This window comes from Girardinichthys multiradiatus, chromosome 9, assembly GCF_021462225.1.
Source record: "Girardinichthys multiradiatus isolate DD_20200921_A chromosome 9, DD_fGirMul_XY1, whole genome shotgun sequence".
NCBI classification, from domain to species: Eukaryota; Metazoa; Chordata; class Actinopteri; order Cyprinodontiformes; family Goodeidae; genus Girardinichthys; species Girardinichthys multiradiatus.
In genome coordinates, this window is record NC_061802.1 from 4522253 (window position 1) to 4535763 (window position 13511).

Sequence of the window (13511 nt, forward strand, 5' to 3'; positions counted from 1 at the left end):
CTCCAGCAACTTGCGGTCTGGACCTCTCCAACCTTCCTCCAGATTCTGGGACCTTGATTTCCAAATGAAATGCACAATTTAGTTTGATGTGAACAAAGGACTTGGGACCACTAACCAGTTAAGTTATTATTCTCCATGGCCCATTAAGATGTCTCTGGTTCAAGATTGGCTTAACACAAGAAATCTGAGGGTTTGAAGCCATGTCTTGGACATGTCTGCGTACGGTGGCTCTTGAAGTCCCGACTCCAGCTGCAGCCCACCTCCTTATGAATCTTTCCTAGCCTCTTCAATGGGCTTTGCTAGTATACCTTTTTGTAACTTGATTTCCTTCCACTCAACTGTCCAGCATTATAATTGGATACAGCAGTTACCAGCTTCTTAAAATGCAAAAACATGAAGAGAATGACTGTCTGCTGTCAGGTCAACAGTCTTCCCATGTTTGTGTAGAGCATAACAAACTTTTTGAATTTAAAAAAGTTTTCATTCTGGTAATATAAAAATGTTCTCAGAAATGCAACTTTGGATTTTCATTAAGATAAAATTAAGGGTGAACAGAAATAAACACTTAAATCAATCTATATTTTATTACGTTGACTTTTTAAGTTAAGAAAACGTAAAATAATTTGTGGACACTTTTACTTTGACAAGCATCTATATGGTAACTCAATGAAAAAAATAAAAGACTCATCTTCAGGGCTCCTCAGTTTATGCATTATGTGCCAAGTCAGCCCCCCAGCCCCGGTTGTCTCGTCTTGTTTTTGTCAAACTAATGTGATTTCATCAGATGTATTGACTGAGAGGCTTGAGTTGCTGATGGGGCAGACTGAGGACAGACATGTCTGTTGGTATGACATGTCACCTTAAGCAAACAAAGTTTATTTCTGACTTTGTCCTCCAAACAACTAATAATTTTGAAACACAGTAGTGTGCAAACTTCCTCACTAACCTGAGATTACAACATTAAATCGTTTGGTATTTCCTAAACATGGACATTTGTTGAGTGGAATATTAACTAAACTCAAGAAATGTTCTTTTTTTGATTATGCTTGTGTAAAGCAGATTAAAGTGCTCCACATGAGAAAATAAATGAAGGAAAGCTTAAAAAAGATTTTGATTGGCTGTATGAAAGTAGGTAGCTACTGTTTTATGCTGTAGGTGTGTTTGTGGAAGGTACATCTTGTACCGCAAAGGTTAAAAGCTAATGATCTGAAAACAGAAATCGATTAATCACATCAATGAAAAAGGTCTTCAACTTTTTTACTTGTGTAGATAAGGCTGAATCAGTAGCTGTCAGAGACCACTCAACCAATGACCAACTCCCAAAACTGGACAGAACCAATCAGAAGTGGGAGTAAAACCGGACCTTTAAACTCTGATAGACCTCAGCTTGAGTTGATGAGGGCTCAGATGGTTAGATGTTTGCAGAGGGACAACTTTCCTTCTGCTAAACCTGGAAGGGCCATCGTTTGGGGCTAAAACCTTAAAAGCATGAACAAGTCAACTGGGGCAGATGAAGATTTTAACTAGAAGGAGCTGTGAAGGATATGAAGTTTTAACAAGGACAAGATGAAGCTGTGTGACAAAAGGTCTGTGTTGCTGGCCAACACAGAAAACATTGAGATGAGGCTTTTCTCTTCAGAAGAAGAATCTGTGATCATAACGACGCAGGAGAGAAAGGAGGAAAACACCTTTGAACAGGTATGTTCTTCATGATGCTGCAACTTCAAATTTATGAGTTAATGTAAAGAAAATTCAATCTCCCTTATCATCCAGATGCTTTCTTTACTCTTGATTAGGAGTCAATACATCACATTTCCAAAGATTATCTGGACTTATCTGTAAATCTGTGGTTATTCCTGATGAATGTTGCCAATTTGACGTGATCATTGATTAAATTCTGCTGAATCAACAACAAAACATCAGCTGATGAGTATAATACTTGTTTATCCAAGTTAAGTTGCAACTAAGTTCATCTAAGGTGAGTCACATGAAGGGATCAGTTCACAACACAAATTGGCAAACAAGAACTTCCTCATACTTCGAATGACTGTGCCCAACTCAGTTGTTAAAATCACTCCTGAAATATCATGGTGATACCTGATAATGGCATTTAAAGTGCTTCAGTGAAGCCGTTTTATTTCAAAATAAGTCAAATTATCGTTCAAAGCGTATTTACATCAGATATCGAGGCTCAAAATAGAGTTAAAGGTTATATATAAGCGTTAGGTCTTTAAAAAAAATCCCACGTTTGTTTAATATTTTGGATATTTTAAGTTCCACTACAGCAACTTACTGAGCCTTGAAAAGTATTGATTCCCTCTGAACTTTTTCCATTTTCTCACAACCACAAACCTGTACTAAACTTTTATGTGACAGAACAATACCATGTAGTGCATAGTTATTTGTGGTAAAAAAACGATACATGCGCTTTAGAAATTTTCTACAAATAAAAGTCTTCAAGATTGATTTGAATTTATATTGAACCCTTGCAGCAACTTCTCAGTTGGTTAAAGGTCTGGTCTTTCACTGGATGCTTTACACACATGATCAAAGCTATTCCATTTAACAGCTGGCTGTATTCATTAGTGTGTTGTCCTGCTGGAACGTAAACCACTGCCCCAGTCTGAAGCCTAAATGCAGACTCTACCTGGTTTTCTTCCAGCGTTGCCCTGTGTTTAGCGCCATCTATCTTCCCATTGACTCTGATCAGCTTCATTGTTCCTGCTGAGGAACAGCCAGACAGCATGATGCTTTCATCCCCATGTTAGGTTGTGGAAATGCTGTGTCCTGGATGGTAACATGGGCCCCTTCGCTGCTTATCAAATAAATTCTCTTTTTGCACTGACCCTTGCTTAACCTATATGTACAAAGAAATGGTTGTAATACGTGTACGTGCTGTTTTTTTTATCCTTTATTTTTGTTGTTTGCAATTGAATGAGAAGAACAAATAATAAAGATTTCTAGGCTTTCTGCTGAATTAGACTAAGTGGAATTTCATGTATTTACTATAATTCAGCTAATTTTGGATGTTTAAATAAACGTGGTTTCTTGTCTGTGGAGACTCTTGAGTTTCAAAGTAATCTAGATTAACTCGTTTTAATCTTATCTGGAATTTTTGCATGTAAAATTTCATCAGAGGTTACTGTTTCCTTCATCAATGTCAAATTCCTCTGTTGAACTCAGGGCAACCTTATGCAAGCTTTCTTCGTGGAAATGTTTCGGTTTTGCAGTGTTGATACAATCGAAGCAATGCTGGTATGCTCAGTTATTTATGGTTTTGGATCATTTGAATGTAGTCATGCATAACTGACTAATGCCTGTTACTGTCAACAACAGTACAAGACACCATACCAAAGGATAAAGCGCTTTTTGCAAAAGAAAAACTACTTGCTCTCAAACAAGCTGTTTCAGTAAACGTTGCTTCAGTAAAAGTTTAATGTTTGGTTATTAAACTTTTCCCACAAGTTGTGTAGCAATGTTAGATAGGGTGTTGAATGAAGATTTTAGGGCTCAATATCATTAATCTACTAAACTTAAATGACTCATGACCCTTTTCCCCCTCATAAACCCAGAGGTACAGGTACAGGTACCTGGAGCACCCTCTGGCCCCTGACCCCGAGGTGGATGAAGATCCACTAGTTGAGATAAAACCACGGCAACAGGCAGAACCCAAAACTAAACCCTCTGTCTGCGAGGAGACCCTTTATTGCTCCCACATCGTTGACATAACGGATGAAACAGACATCGAGATGGAGGTAAGCGTTGACGGCTAAAATTATTTACTGTATGAAGAATTACTTAATTTTCATGCTTTTATTCAAATTTATTTAAAGAAGCTATCAGAATTTATCCAAAATAGACATATTTTTAGATGATGCATTAAAAGGCTGGTAATTTAGACAGCTGTTTCTCAATGCTTTTTTTTTTTCATTAAATCTCCTTTTCTTTCCTATTCCTCCAGTCTTTTCCACCTATCAGACTTTCCGACATTGAGCTGGTGGAGATAAAACCAAGCGATCATGCTACTTCCTCCCAGGTGGGTCTTTCCAGGTTTTGTTACATTCTCATGTTTAAATCACAATATATTTTTACTTTTAGGATCCAGGACTGAGGGATTTCAAAAAAACAAAACATATGATGATTTTGTAATTTTCTTACTGCATAAGGTAACTTTGAGCTCCACTGCATTTACGTATCGTGTTAAAGCTAAAAATTAAGTCTCTAAGTTAATCACCACAAATCAGTCACCTTAGAGAATACGTTTGTTTTAAACTGCTGTCAGTCTGTAAGTTTAGATTTCTTCTCTTCTGAAAAGACCATGAATTTAACATATAGAAAAGCTAGAAGTTTGAGGAGCTTATACAGTGATGCTGACAAGCAAACGGCACAGAACGCAGTGATTTCGCAGAAATGATCCTCAAAGAGGGTACTGAACAACATGCATTAAATCTATATTACAAAAACAAATAGTCCAGAAAATATATCAAACAACTACAGCTTGGTTTTGTGCTTTTGTGTTTCAGTCTTCCCCAAACAAAGCTCATCATATTAAATGGAAGAAATTGATTCCACAAAAGATCAGACATGTGGTTAAAGATGTGATCTGTCTGCCAAGAGAACACTATATCGCACAGCTGGGGTAAGGCATCTCGCAGAAGATGTTCAAACTATTTCAGTTAATTAAAAAAGACTTTTGTCCAGGAAAAACATGTTATAGACTAGTTGCCCTAATTTATATTCACCTGTAGCACTACTTCAGTCTATTGCCTTCTGTCAACTAATAGTTTGATATTTGTGCAATATCAAAACTTATAAGTTACCTTAACAGAAAAATATTGGCACTAATGTATGTCTGCAAACTATCATTTAGAAAGTGTTCCTTTTATATTTCAGTAGACAAATGACTCCACAGCTAACTGCTCTGGCAGACGTGGGACTGACGGCTCGCATCACGGTTGACTCCAGCTGGTCAGCTAATCAAATGGAGAATCGCTTGGTCTTGCTTTTCCAATCGCAGTTTCTAAAGAAATCAGGACAAAGGATTTCCTTCACATATCTACAGGTTTGTGTCAGGTTGCTCTGCTCTAAATATTTTTGATTCTCAGATTAAAGATCTCCTCCTGAGGCCTAAACCTTTCTGTTGTTCTGATTGTTGGGGGTTTCAGAGTGTGCGGAGCTCCAAGGTGCTGTTTGTCCCTGAGACCCCTGCAGAAGGCTGGACTGGAGAGCAAGTACTCAGAATCAGTGAAAATGGAGCTCTGTATATATTTAGTCACCACAACTATGAACAGGTACATCACAACGTACTTTCAGTTTGAACCTAAAATCTCCTTGCTATTCTATCAGCAGCAGGTTGTTTCTGTCTTCGATCAGTCAGCTAGTATACAAGTACATCTCAGTAAACCGGAATATGTTTCTGTCAGATTAAAAGTACTTTTTGAAAATAACAATCTTTAAGCAGGTATTAAACATACTTTTTATTGAACCCACATTTTCATTGGTCACATGTAATATTCTAACATCAAATGTCATGTTTTTAGCTGTAAGCGAAGAATCATCATGATTAACTGAAATAAAGGCTTGAAAACATCAGTCTGTGAACTGAGTTACTGAAATACATGAACTTTTCAATAATAATCTAATTTATTCAGATGACCCTGCAATTACTGGAGCTGCCATTAAGCTGGTTTCCTGAATAAAGCTATAATCATAAACCTCAACACCATCAGGTTGTGTTACAGATCATTTTACAGCAGTTCCTGGCTAGACTATTGGTTAGTTAGCACCTTAGCATTTTGTAAATTATGCACAAAAAAGTTTGCACCCCATCAGTAAAGATGGAACTATAAGTGCTGCAAGCTGCTTTCGGTTTATTGTCAGATTTTATGGTTTTATCATTATTTTATCAAGTCACCGAGTCAATGCAAACTGCTGGGTTTCCTTAGATGGAAAACGTTTTAACCCATTTAATTAATAAACTGAACTTGACTCCATTGATGATAACTGGGATCAAATTATCTGATTTACTTTTTGGTAAACTACCTTGAGACAATGTTTAGAATTGGTGCTATATGAATACATTGAATTAAAATTAATTATATTTTTCTATCAAACAGATTAAATATTTTTTTTTACTTCAAGCTACAGATTTTCCTTCACTACATAGTTCAACTTGAATATATCTTTATCCCAACAGGACCAGTCTGAAGGTTCACCACATAAAACAGCTGTGTTTAACAGGTAAGAGCACATTTTTGGTGAAGAGCAATGGAAGAACAACACAAACAGCTGGACTAAGTGTCTGAATGTATTCACAGGAGGGATTTAGGGCCCAGCAAGGAGAGTCAATGTCCACTGGTAGGACAGAACCAGCCTTATGTTTGCAGGGCTCCAGAAAGGGTCAGTTTCCATTTTACATTCATTTAATTGACTGAGGTAAAATCTGTGATTGGTCAAGAAAACAAAGACGCAGCTTTTCTGCATTTTCTCTGCAAGTCTTTGTGTTTCATGTGCAGCTCACACTCAACCTGGACACCATTCTGAAATTGTTCAGATTGAAAATCACAAGTGAAGATGCACAAACTCACATCAAGGTGAGCAGAGATGATGTCCTTTCCAGTGCTCTGAAGGAGGTGAGGAAACCAGGATTCTGCTTCAGGTCCAAACCTGTTATTGCCTTCAGTGAAGAGAAGATGGAAAGCCATGAGGAAGCTTTCAGAGAGTTCTTCAGGTTTGGGCTATTCTATTGATAATACAGAAGTTGTGTTTGAAATCAAGGGCAGTTTTGACAATTAACTGATAAACAGAGTTGAAAAAAAGCAGACAGTATGGCTTTTCATATTCTTTGTACAGAAACATTGATTTCTTCAGGCATTTAAAAATTGATATATATAATCTTTTCGAATTTTTCCTTTCAGGCGTCACCACAGTGGGTCATCTGTCTCTTTTTTCTGCATCTTCTCTCACAGCCACTGCCTTCATGTCCTCTTCCTCTCCATCCATATGTCTCCTCCTTGGTCTTCTTCTAGGACTCCTGCCTGGCATTTCTAGCCTCAACATCCTTCTACCGATGTACTCTCTATCCCTCCTCTTCACATGTCCAAACCATCTCAGTCTGGCCTCTCCGGTTTTATCTCAAACATCTAACATGAGATGTCCCTCCGATGTACTCATTCCTGATCCTATCCATCATCGTCAATCCTAAAGAGAAGCTCAACATCCTTATCTCCACTACCTCCAGCTATGCCTCCTGTGTCTTCCTCAGGGCCACTGACTCTGAACACGTTTCTTCACCTCTATATATTTTATTTTTTTTGCATAGATTAATTAAACTCCTCTTTTGTCATCCTAAGATCAGATATTATCATTTAACCCCTTTGAAAGACGCCTAGACACTTCTAAATGATGTTGTGGTTTAAAGCAGAATTACACAAAAGCAAACCATTTAGTATAATATTGTTAGTTTCTGTGTTGTAGAACTGCTACAATGAAAATTCCCCCTTCTTGAGACCGATAGCCTATGATCATTTGGAATAACTTACTTGAAGGGAATACAATTATATATTAAAAAGAAAACCACACACACAAAAATGTGAGCCAAAAGTATAAAATCTCGGCCGTAATCAACAAGTTTGAGCATTTTTACACAAGGGCAAAATAATTGCAAGAAGCTTAAATGTATCGTATTGTGCAATTAAATAGATTAATTATAGCAATTAATTGATTTATCACTTCATCACTAGCTGGATGGAGATGAATATCTCCTAAGTCTTTGAGCCATGAAGTTGTTGAACTGCTTCCTAAGATACAGTAAAAAACTGGCTCACCTTTAGTCTGTGCAGAATGCTGCAGCGAGGCTCTTGACAAAAACGAACAGAAGAGCACACATAACTCCTGTTCTGGCCTCCCTGCACTGCCTGCTTCCAGTTCACTTCAGGATTAATTTCAAAATTGTGGTTTTAACCTTCAGGGCCATCCAAGGCCAAGCCCCTAAATACATTCAGGAACTTTTGTATCTCCGTCTAGGACTTTGATGTCTTCGAGTCAAATGTTGTTGGCAGTACCACTAATCTGTTTTAAAACCCGCTCTGGAACGCGCTCCTGTTCTCCCTACACTGCACAGACTCTTGTTGAGAAACAACTAAAGACATTTTTATTCAGAAATGCCTTCACCTAATGTGTGCTGTGTTTCAATTGCTTTGCCTTTCTGAAGCACATTGTGATATCTGTTAAAGGTGCTATAGAAATAACCTTTTACTTTTTTCATAATGCATAATAGTACATTTCCTTTTATACAGGTTGACCCTCCTGGAGCTGCAGCAGAGTTGTGTTTTTGAGGGCCGTCAGGAACGTTTGTTTTTGACCTATGACCTCACAGCTCTAGATGACAGGATGTATTATGAAGCAGGCGTTCTCATTGGCTGGTCACTGGCTCATGGAGGACCTGGACCATGCTGTCTACACCCTGCACTCTTTGAGGTGGGTTGCTCAACAGGAACGAGTGCTTTTATATTGTGTATGGTTTTGAATATACATCTAGAGAAAACTGAAACTATACACAAAAACCTAAAGTTTTAAGGTTTACTTTCATGAACATCAATTCTACACTTGTGGGAAAATGGTCAGGTGGTTGAATGTTTTCTTTTTTGTTTGTTTTTAATGACCGCTTTCAAACAGTTATACCTCACTGTGACACTTAGAGGGTGGCAGACTTCAATTTATCTGATTTTGGTAATACCTTTTATCTAAATTCTCAATCCATACAACATAAAATAAATTGGCTTTCCAGATTTCTGTACTTGGTTAAATAAAATGTATATAAAATTGCACTTATTAGACATATATACACGTTTAAAACAAAAAAAAACAGGGCATACCGGTAAATATTCAGTTCACATATCGATATCTAATCACCTTTTTGTTTCTTGAAAAGAAATTCATTTAATAAAAAAATTTTTTAACACAAGATGTATAAAAAATGTGTATTCTGGGGAAAAAGTTAGGACACTCACCATACTCTTTACTTTCAGGTGCAACGTTTTAGCAGGGTTTCTTACGTGTACTGCCCATTTCAAGTCATGGTGGCTTCACTGCTATGTTTTGGCTTATTGTCATGTTGCAGGGTGCAGTTCTGCTTTAGCTTAAATGTTTGATAGTGGGTGACAGATTATTCTCAAGCCCCATTTGATGTGATTCATGATGGATACTATGATGGTGAATTGGCCAAGTCCTGCTGCAGCAAAACGTCTCTAAATCATGACACTTCCAGCTCCATGCTTCACAGTTGGTATGAGGTTTCTTCCTGGAATGTTGCATTTGGTTTATGCCAAACATGTCCTCTCTTCTTGTGTCCAAATAATTCAATTTTTCTTAGAGGCCTAAAGTTTTCTCTCGGCCCACCTCCAACAACAGGTAAACATGTGCTGCCTCTTTTTGATTTTAAAGGCATGCATTTTCAAATCAACAGCATCCAGAGCCTTCTGTAGGTCCCATGGTGACATTCTCAGGGGTTTGGAGACTTCTTTTAGCATTTTGCAGTCTACTTTTGGGGTGAAGTTGCTTGGACAGCCAGATGTTGGCAGTTTTCAGTGTCCTTCACTTGTAGACATTTCTGGATAGTGCAATGGCTGTTTTTTTTTTTTTTTTTTTGCTTGTTTTTTTAAGGAACCCTGAAATGCTTTACCACACAGTGGTTAAAGCCTTTTTTTGAAGGCCTCAGATAGCTCTTTCAGTCTGACCATAGGGTTCACTTTTACCTCAAGAGTCAGGAAAACAAATTAAATATTTGAGGTCCAATCAGGGTAATCCTCCTTCAAAATGCTGAGTAACCATGCTCTCATGTGCACCAGATGTGATACACTTGTGTAATTTTTTAGCCATTTTCAATGTGAACAAATATAGGAGTGTCTTAATTTATCCCTCACCAGAAATGCCTATTTGATCACATTTTGCATGAAAAAAATAAAAGGTCTTCAATGTAATATATTTATTTTCCTTTCTAAAATGTTCAAAGTTGTAAAAATGTATATTATACATCCATATGTCCAAACATGTTGGGGGTGGGGACACAAAGCTGCCAAAAGATGTTTTTTTTTTTTACATGCATATTTTTTTTAAGATTTCAAAATCTTTCAAGTTCCCTGCTTCATTTTGACAGCCTGCCGTATTGATCAGTTAATATTCCTTTATTGGATCATTTAGCAGCGCATGAACCAGATGTGGATCTGTTTACTCACTCTTTGTTTCAACCTTGCTGCATTGTTATTCAGCATAAAACTAATTAGGAAGTGAACTCCAACGGCAGGGCTGTAACTATGAAAAAATAAAGCATATGATGCGAGTTTAACTTTATTTTGCTGAAAACGATTTGGAAAAACATGCATCATATTTATGGAATATTTCAAGAAAGATTTGACACAATAAACACGTTATTTATTCAGAGCTTAACTGCAGATCATTACATGACTCATTGCAGCAGTGCAGACTTGCATTAAAACATCGGTAACCTTATCGTCATTGTTTTCTTTTTGTTTATTCCCACAGCTGATGTGTTGCCAAAGTCCATCTTTGGAGGATTTTAACTGGAGGGACATTGTTGATGCTGAAGCACAACTCCGTCTGCAAGAGGTGGAACACACACTGCTGACCTGCCCTGTACCTTGCTGGGATTAATTTGATGCACACTGATGTTTCATGCTAGTTTATTTCATAGGTTTTTTATGAAAACATCAATAAAAGGCTCAGTTTGCACATCAATAACAATTGTGAGGTTGCACTTGTTTAGGTGCAACCCAACACAATATGATCGATACTTTTTCTTTACAAATGTAACCATGTTTGTCTTTGTCTCTGCAACCTCTAAAGACTGGTCATACCTGCTCTATGCTTTGTTCTCTCTTACTATTTTATGCTCATCTGCTTTCTAACAGCTGCATAATTGTACTGAAGAGAAGCAGCTCTCGTCCAGTCTGTGTGACTGGGTGTCATGCTGTGGAATCCATGGAATCCATTTGGCCTGTTCTAATGAAATACCAGCCATTTATGCCCGCTTGGTAAAACACTACATCTACCACAGGTGGGCCACACCTAGTTTACTGTACATCAACCACACCAGTTTTTAACTATTGATAGTCTGATCCTTTTATGTGGTGTTGTGAATATTAGATTACTACCCTAAAATGTTTGGTTGTCTGCTGCTGTCACACTTTGACTATCTCCTGATCTTCAGGGTGGCCAGTATGATCTCCCAGTTTATTGAGGGGTTAAACAGCTGTGGGGGATTGTGGGATATGGTAAAATCACACTGGGAGCTGTTTCTGCCGGTAATGACGAGAAAAGAGCAGCGAGCTTTGAGCTTGGAGGACTTCAAACAGCTCTTCGTTTTTTGCTTCAGTAATTCAGACTCTGAGTTAAGGGCAGCTGAGGAAGCCACAGCAGCTCACTGGGAAAAAGTCCTCACCATGGTCAGTGGTAAGTGCAGGCAAAAAAAAAAAAACAAATACCCAAGGTTCTTCTCGTTGAGCTGAGATGACATTTAAAAGAGTAAGTTTCCTCCTTGTGTTGAATCAGATGGTGAGGCATATTTTTCCTTTGAAGACCTCCTCCTCTTCATCTCAGGAGCTGACCACTTGCCTCCGCTTGGTTTTACTAAACTGATCTCCCTGCGTTTTTACTCACAGGTTGGTATCTGTTGGACGATCATGAAATTGGTTGGATTGTTTCAACTTCAAATTCACGTTTCTGCTGTAACCCATTCCCTTTAATATTACTGGGAGTAAGTGGCCTTCTTGCTGTGGTACTAAACACCTTATGATCTGTCAAATTATGATGCTCACTAGAATAATGCCTTCCACCCTATGAGAACATGTGAACCTTTGCAGCCTGCCACACTCCTTTACATGGTTCTTGTGTCTCAGCTTATAGAGAAATCTCTATCAGTTTTCCTTAATATGAATACATTTTTCAGGATACAAGCTCATCAGACATGATTCTCCCCTACGCTTTTGAGGACTCTCTGGAGCTATTCCTGCCGAGAGGAGTTCCAGAAGCCTTGGACCTGCTGGTGGTGTTGAATAGAGCCTTGCACAGAGCTCTGGACTTAAGACTCCAGTCAGATGGAGATAAAATCTCTCAAGAAATTGTGACATGATTATAAAAAGACCCAAAAAGATATTTTAGGGCTGAAGATTGTAAGTTAAATAATTTAATGTGTTGTTTTAACAGCTGTTCCCATACTGTAATTTATGTGATAATTTCTTTTCAAAAGCTTTAGAATGTTTGTTTAAATATGAGATATGTATTTTATTGACAAGGTGGCATAATGTTTGTGTTTTGTCTGCTTTGGATTTTCTGGCGTTTTAACAAACCATAGATGAGAATTCAAGTCATGCATCTACAAAATAAACATACATTCACATTTTGTTCATTTATATAAGCAATCTGATGACTTACCCCAAAAACAAATTTCAGTTAGGCTTTTAAAGATGGTCGGTTATATGGAACATTTTTATCCTTTTTATGTTTGTTTGCAGTTCAAAGCTTATGCTAAATAAAGTTTTAAAAATGTGTATTAAAGTAAAATGAAGCTAAATGACTTGCAGTTTATACAGATTCTTTAATTTTACTTTACAGGTGAAAATGACAAAACTGGAAAAAGTTAGAAGCCCTCTAGATGTTAATGAGCCTGTCTTTTAAATAGCGTGGATCCATAGACGATCAAAACGTATATTAGAATAAATATTATGAAAAGTTAGTCTTTCTGAACAAAAGTGGTGTTGTGCTTTTTTCTGAAATTAATCATTGCAAAATCTGTTTAAAATGTTTTATATCTGTAAAAATGAGAAGAAACATAACTAAATGATAAAACTCTGGACTAACAGAATAGTATATTATATTTACAGGTAAAAACGTTAGATAAAAAAAAATATAACATTTTATACTTGGAGTTAAATACTTTGTATAGTGATCATGAGAGGCCTAATGATTGCTGTTGAATAAATCTCAGAACTTTAAACAATACAGCTCTTATGGTATTCTATAAAGTAGGTTATTTGGAACCTCTGAGTTAACCTTGAATTTGGGGAAACTCTGGGTTTTCTGTTCCAGACCTCGATTGATATTAAAACAAAATCATTGTTCAGTATCTTACTCTGGGTAAAGATATTCTGACCAAAATTTAACTGTTATAACTCCAATATGTGTATTATTTTAAAAGTTTTGCATTTAATCAAATACAGAGTATATTTCTGGCATAGATCTGTTAGTTTTACAATATAAGGCAAAAAAGGCAACAGTGTATCCACTTGTGAGAAAAGTTTCTGAATTCTTAATTGAAAGCTAACCATTTTATTCATTGTATATATTTATGTCAAATTATGGCAGACAACCAGCCTTTGTAGAAGGAGAATGTGCCCATAATAGCATAGAGGAGACACCCCATTTGCAGAGGCTATTACTCCATAGCAGCCATATTGGGTTTGATAACCAACCTTGGGACTTTTGTTGCTCCAGCA

General features: G+C 37.2%; 1 protein-coding gene across 3 annotated transcripts; it reads left to right on the plus strand.

Annotated features, from left to right (window-relative positions):
• The first annotated feature begins 1337 nt into the window (after positions 1 to 1337).
• Positions 1338 to 12589, plus strand: LOC124873280. 3 transcript variants are annotated; one of them, XM_047373808.1, is made up of 15 exons: positions 1338 to 1698; positions 3573 to 3755; positions 3962 to 4036; positions 4524 to 4639; positions 4894 to 5062; positions 5166 to 5291; positions 6197 to 6240; positions 6318 to 6399; positions 6516 to 6730; positions 8298 to 8478; positions 10543 to 10626; positions 10929 to 11074; positions 11228 to 11462; positions 11569 to 11678; positions 11966 to 12106. In XM_047373808.1, exons 1-14 carry the CDS (start codon positions 1567 to 1569, stop codon positions 11653 to 11655), a joined length of 1875 nt encoding a protein of 624 aa, XP_047229764.1. In that variant the 5' UTR covers positions 1338 to 1566; the 3' UTR covers positions 11656 to 11678; positions 11966 to 12106. The 3 variants fall into 3 exon arrangements, with proteins under 3 accessions (XP_047229764.1, XP_047229763.1, XP_047229762.1); XM_047373807.1 differs by having other exon boundaries at positions 1339 to 1698; positions 4897 to 5062; positions 11228 to 11469; positions 11966 to 12589; XM_047373806.1 differs by having other exon boundaries at positions 1341 to 1698; positions 11228 to 11469; positions 11966 to 12589.
• The last annotated feature ends 922 nt before the right edge of the window (positions 12590 to 13511 follow it).

Coding starts and splice junctions, on each gene's coding strand:
- LOC124873280 (XM_047373806.1), top strand. CDS start 1,567: ATGAAGCTGTGTGACAAAAGGTCTGTGTTGCTGGCCAACACAGAAAAC. Junction 5,063..5,165: donor TTTCCTTCACATATCTACAG/GTTTGTGTCAGG, acceptor TGGGGGTTTCAG/AGTGTGCGGAGCTCCAAGGT. Junction 6,731..8,297: donor GCTTTCAGAGAGTTCTTCAG/GTTTGGGCTATT, acceptor CCTTTTATACAG/GTTGACCCTCCTGGAGCTGC.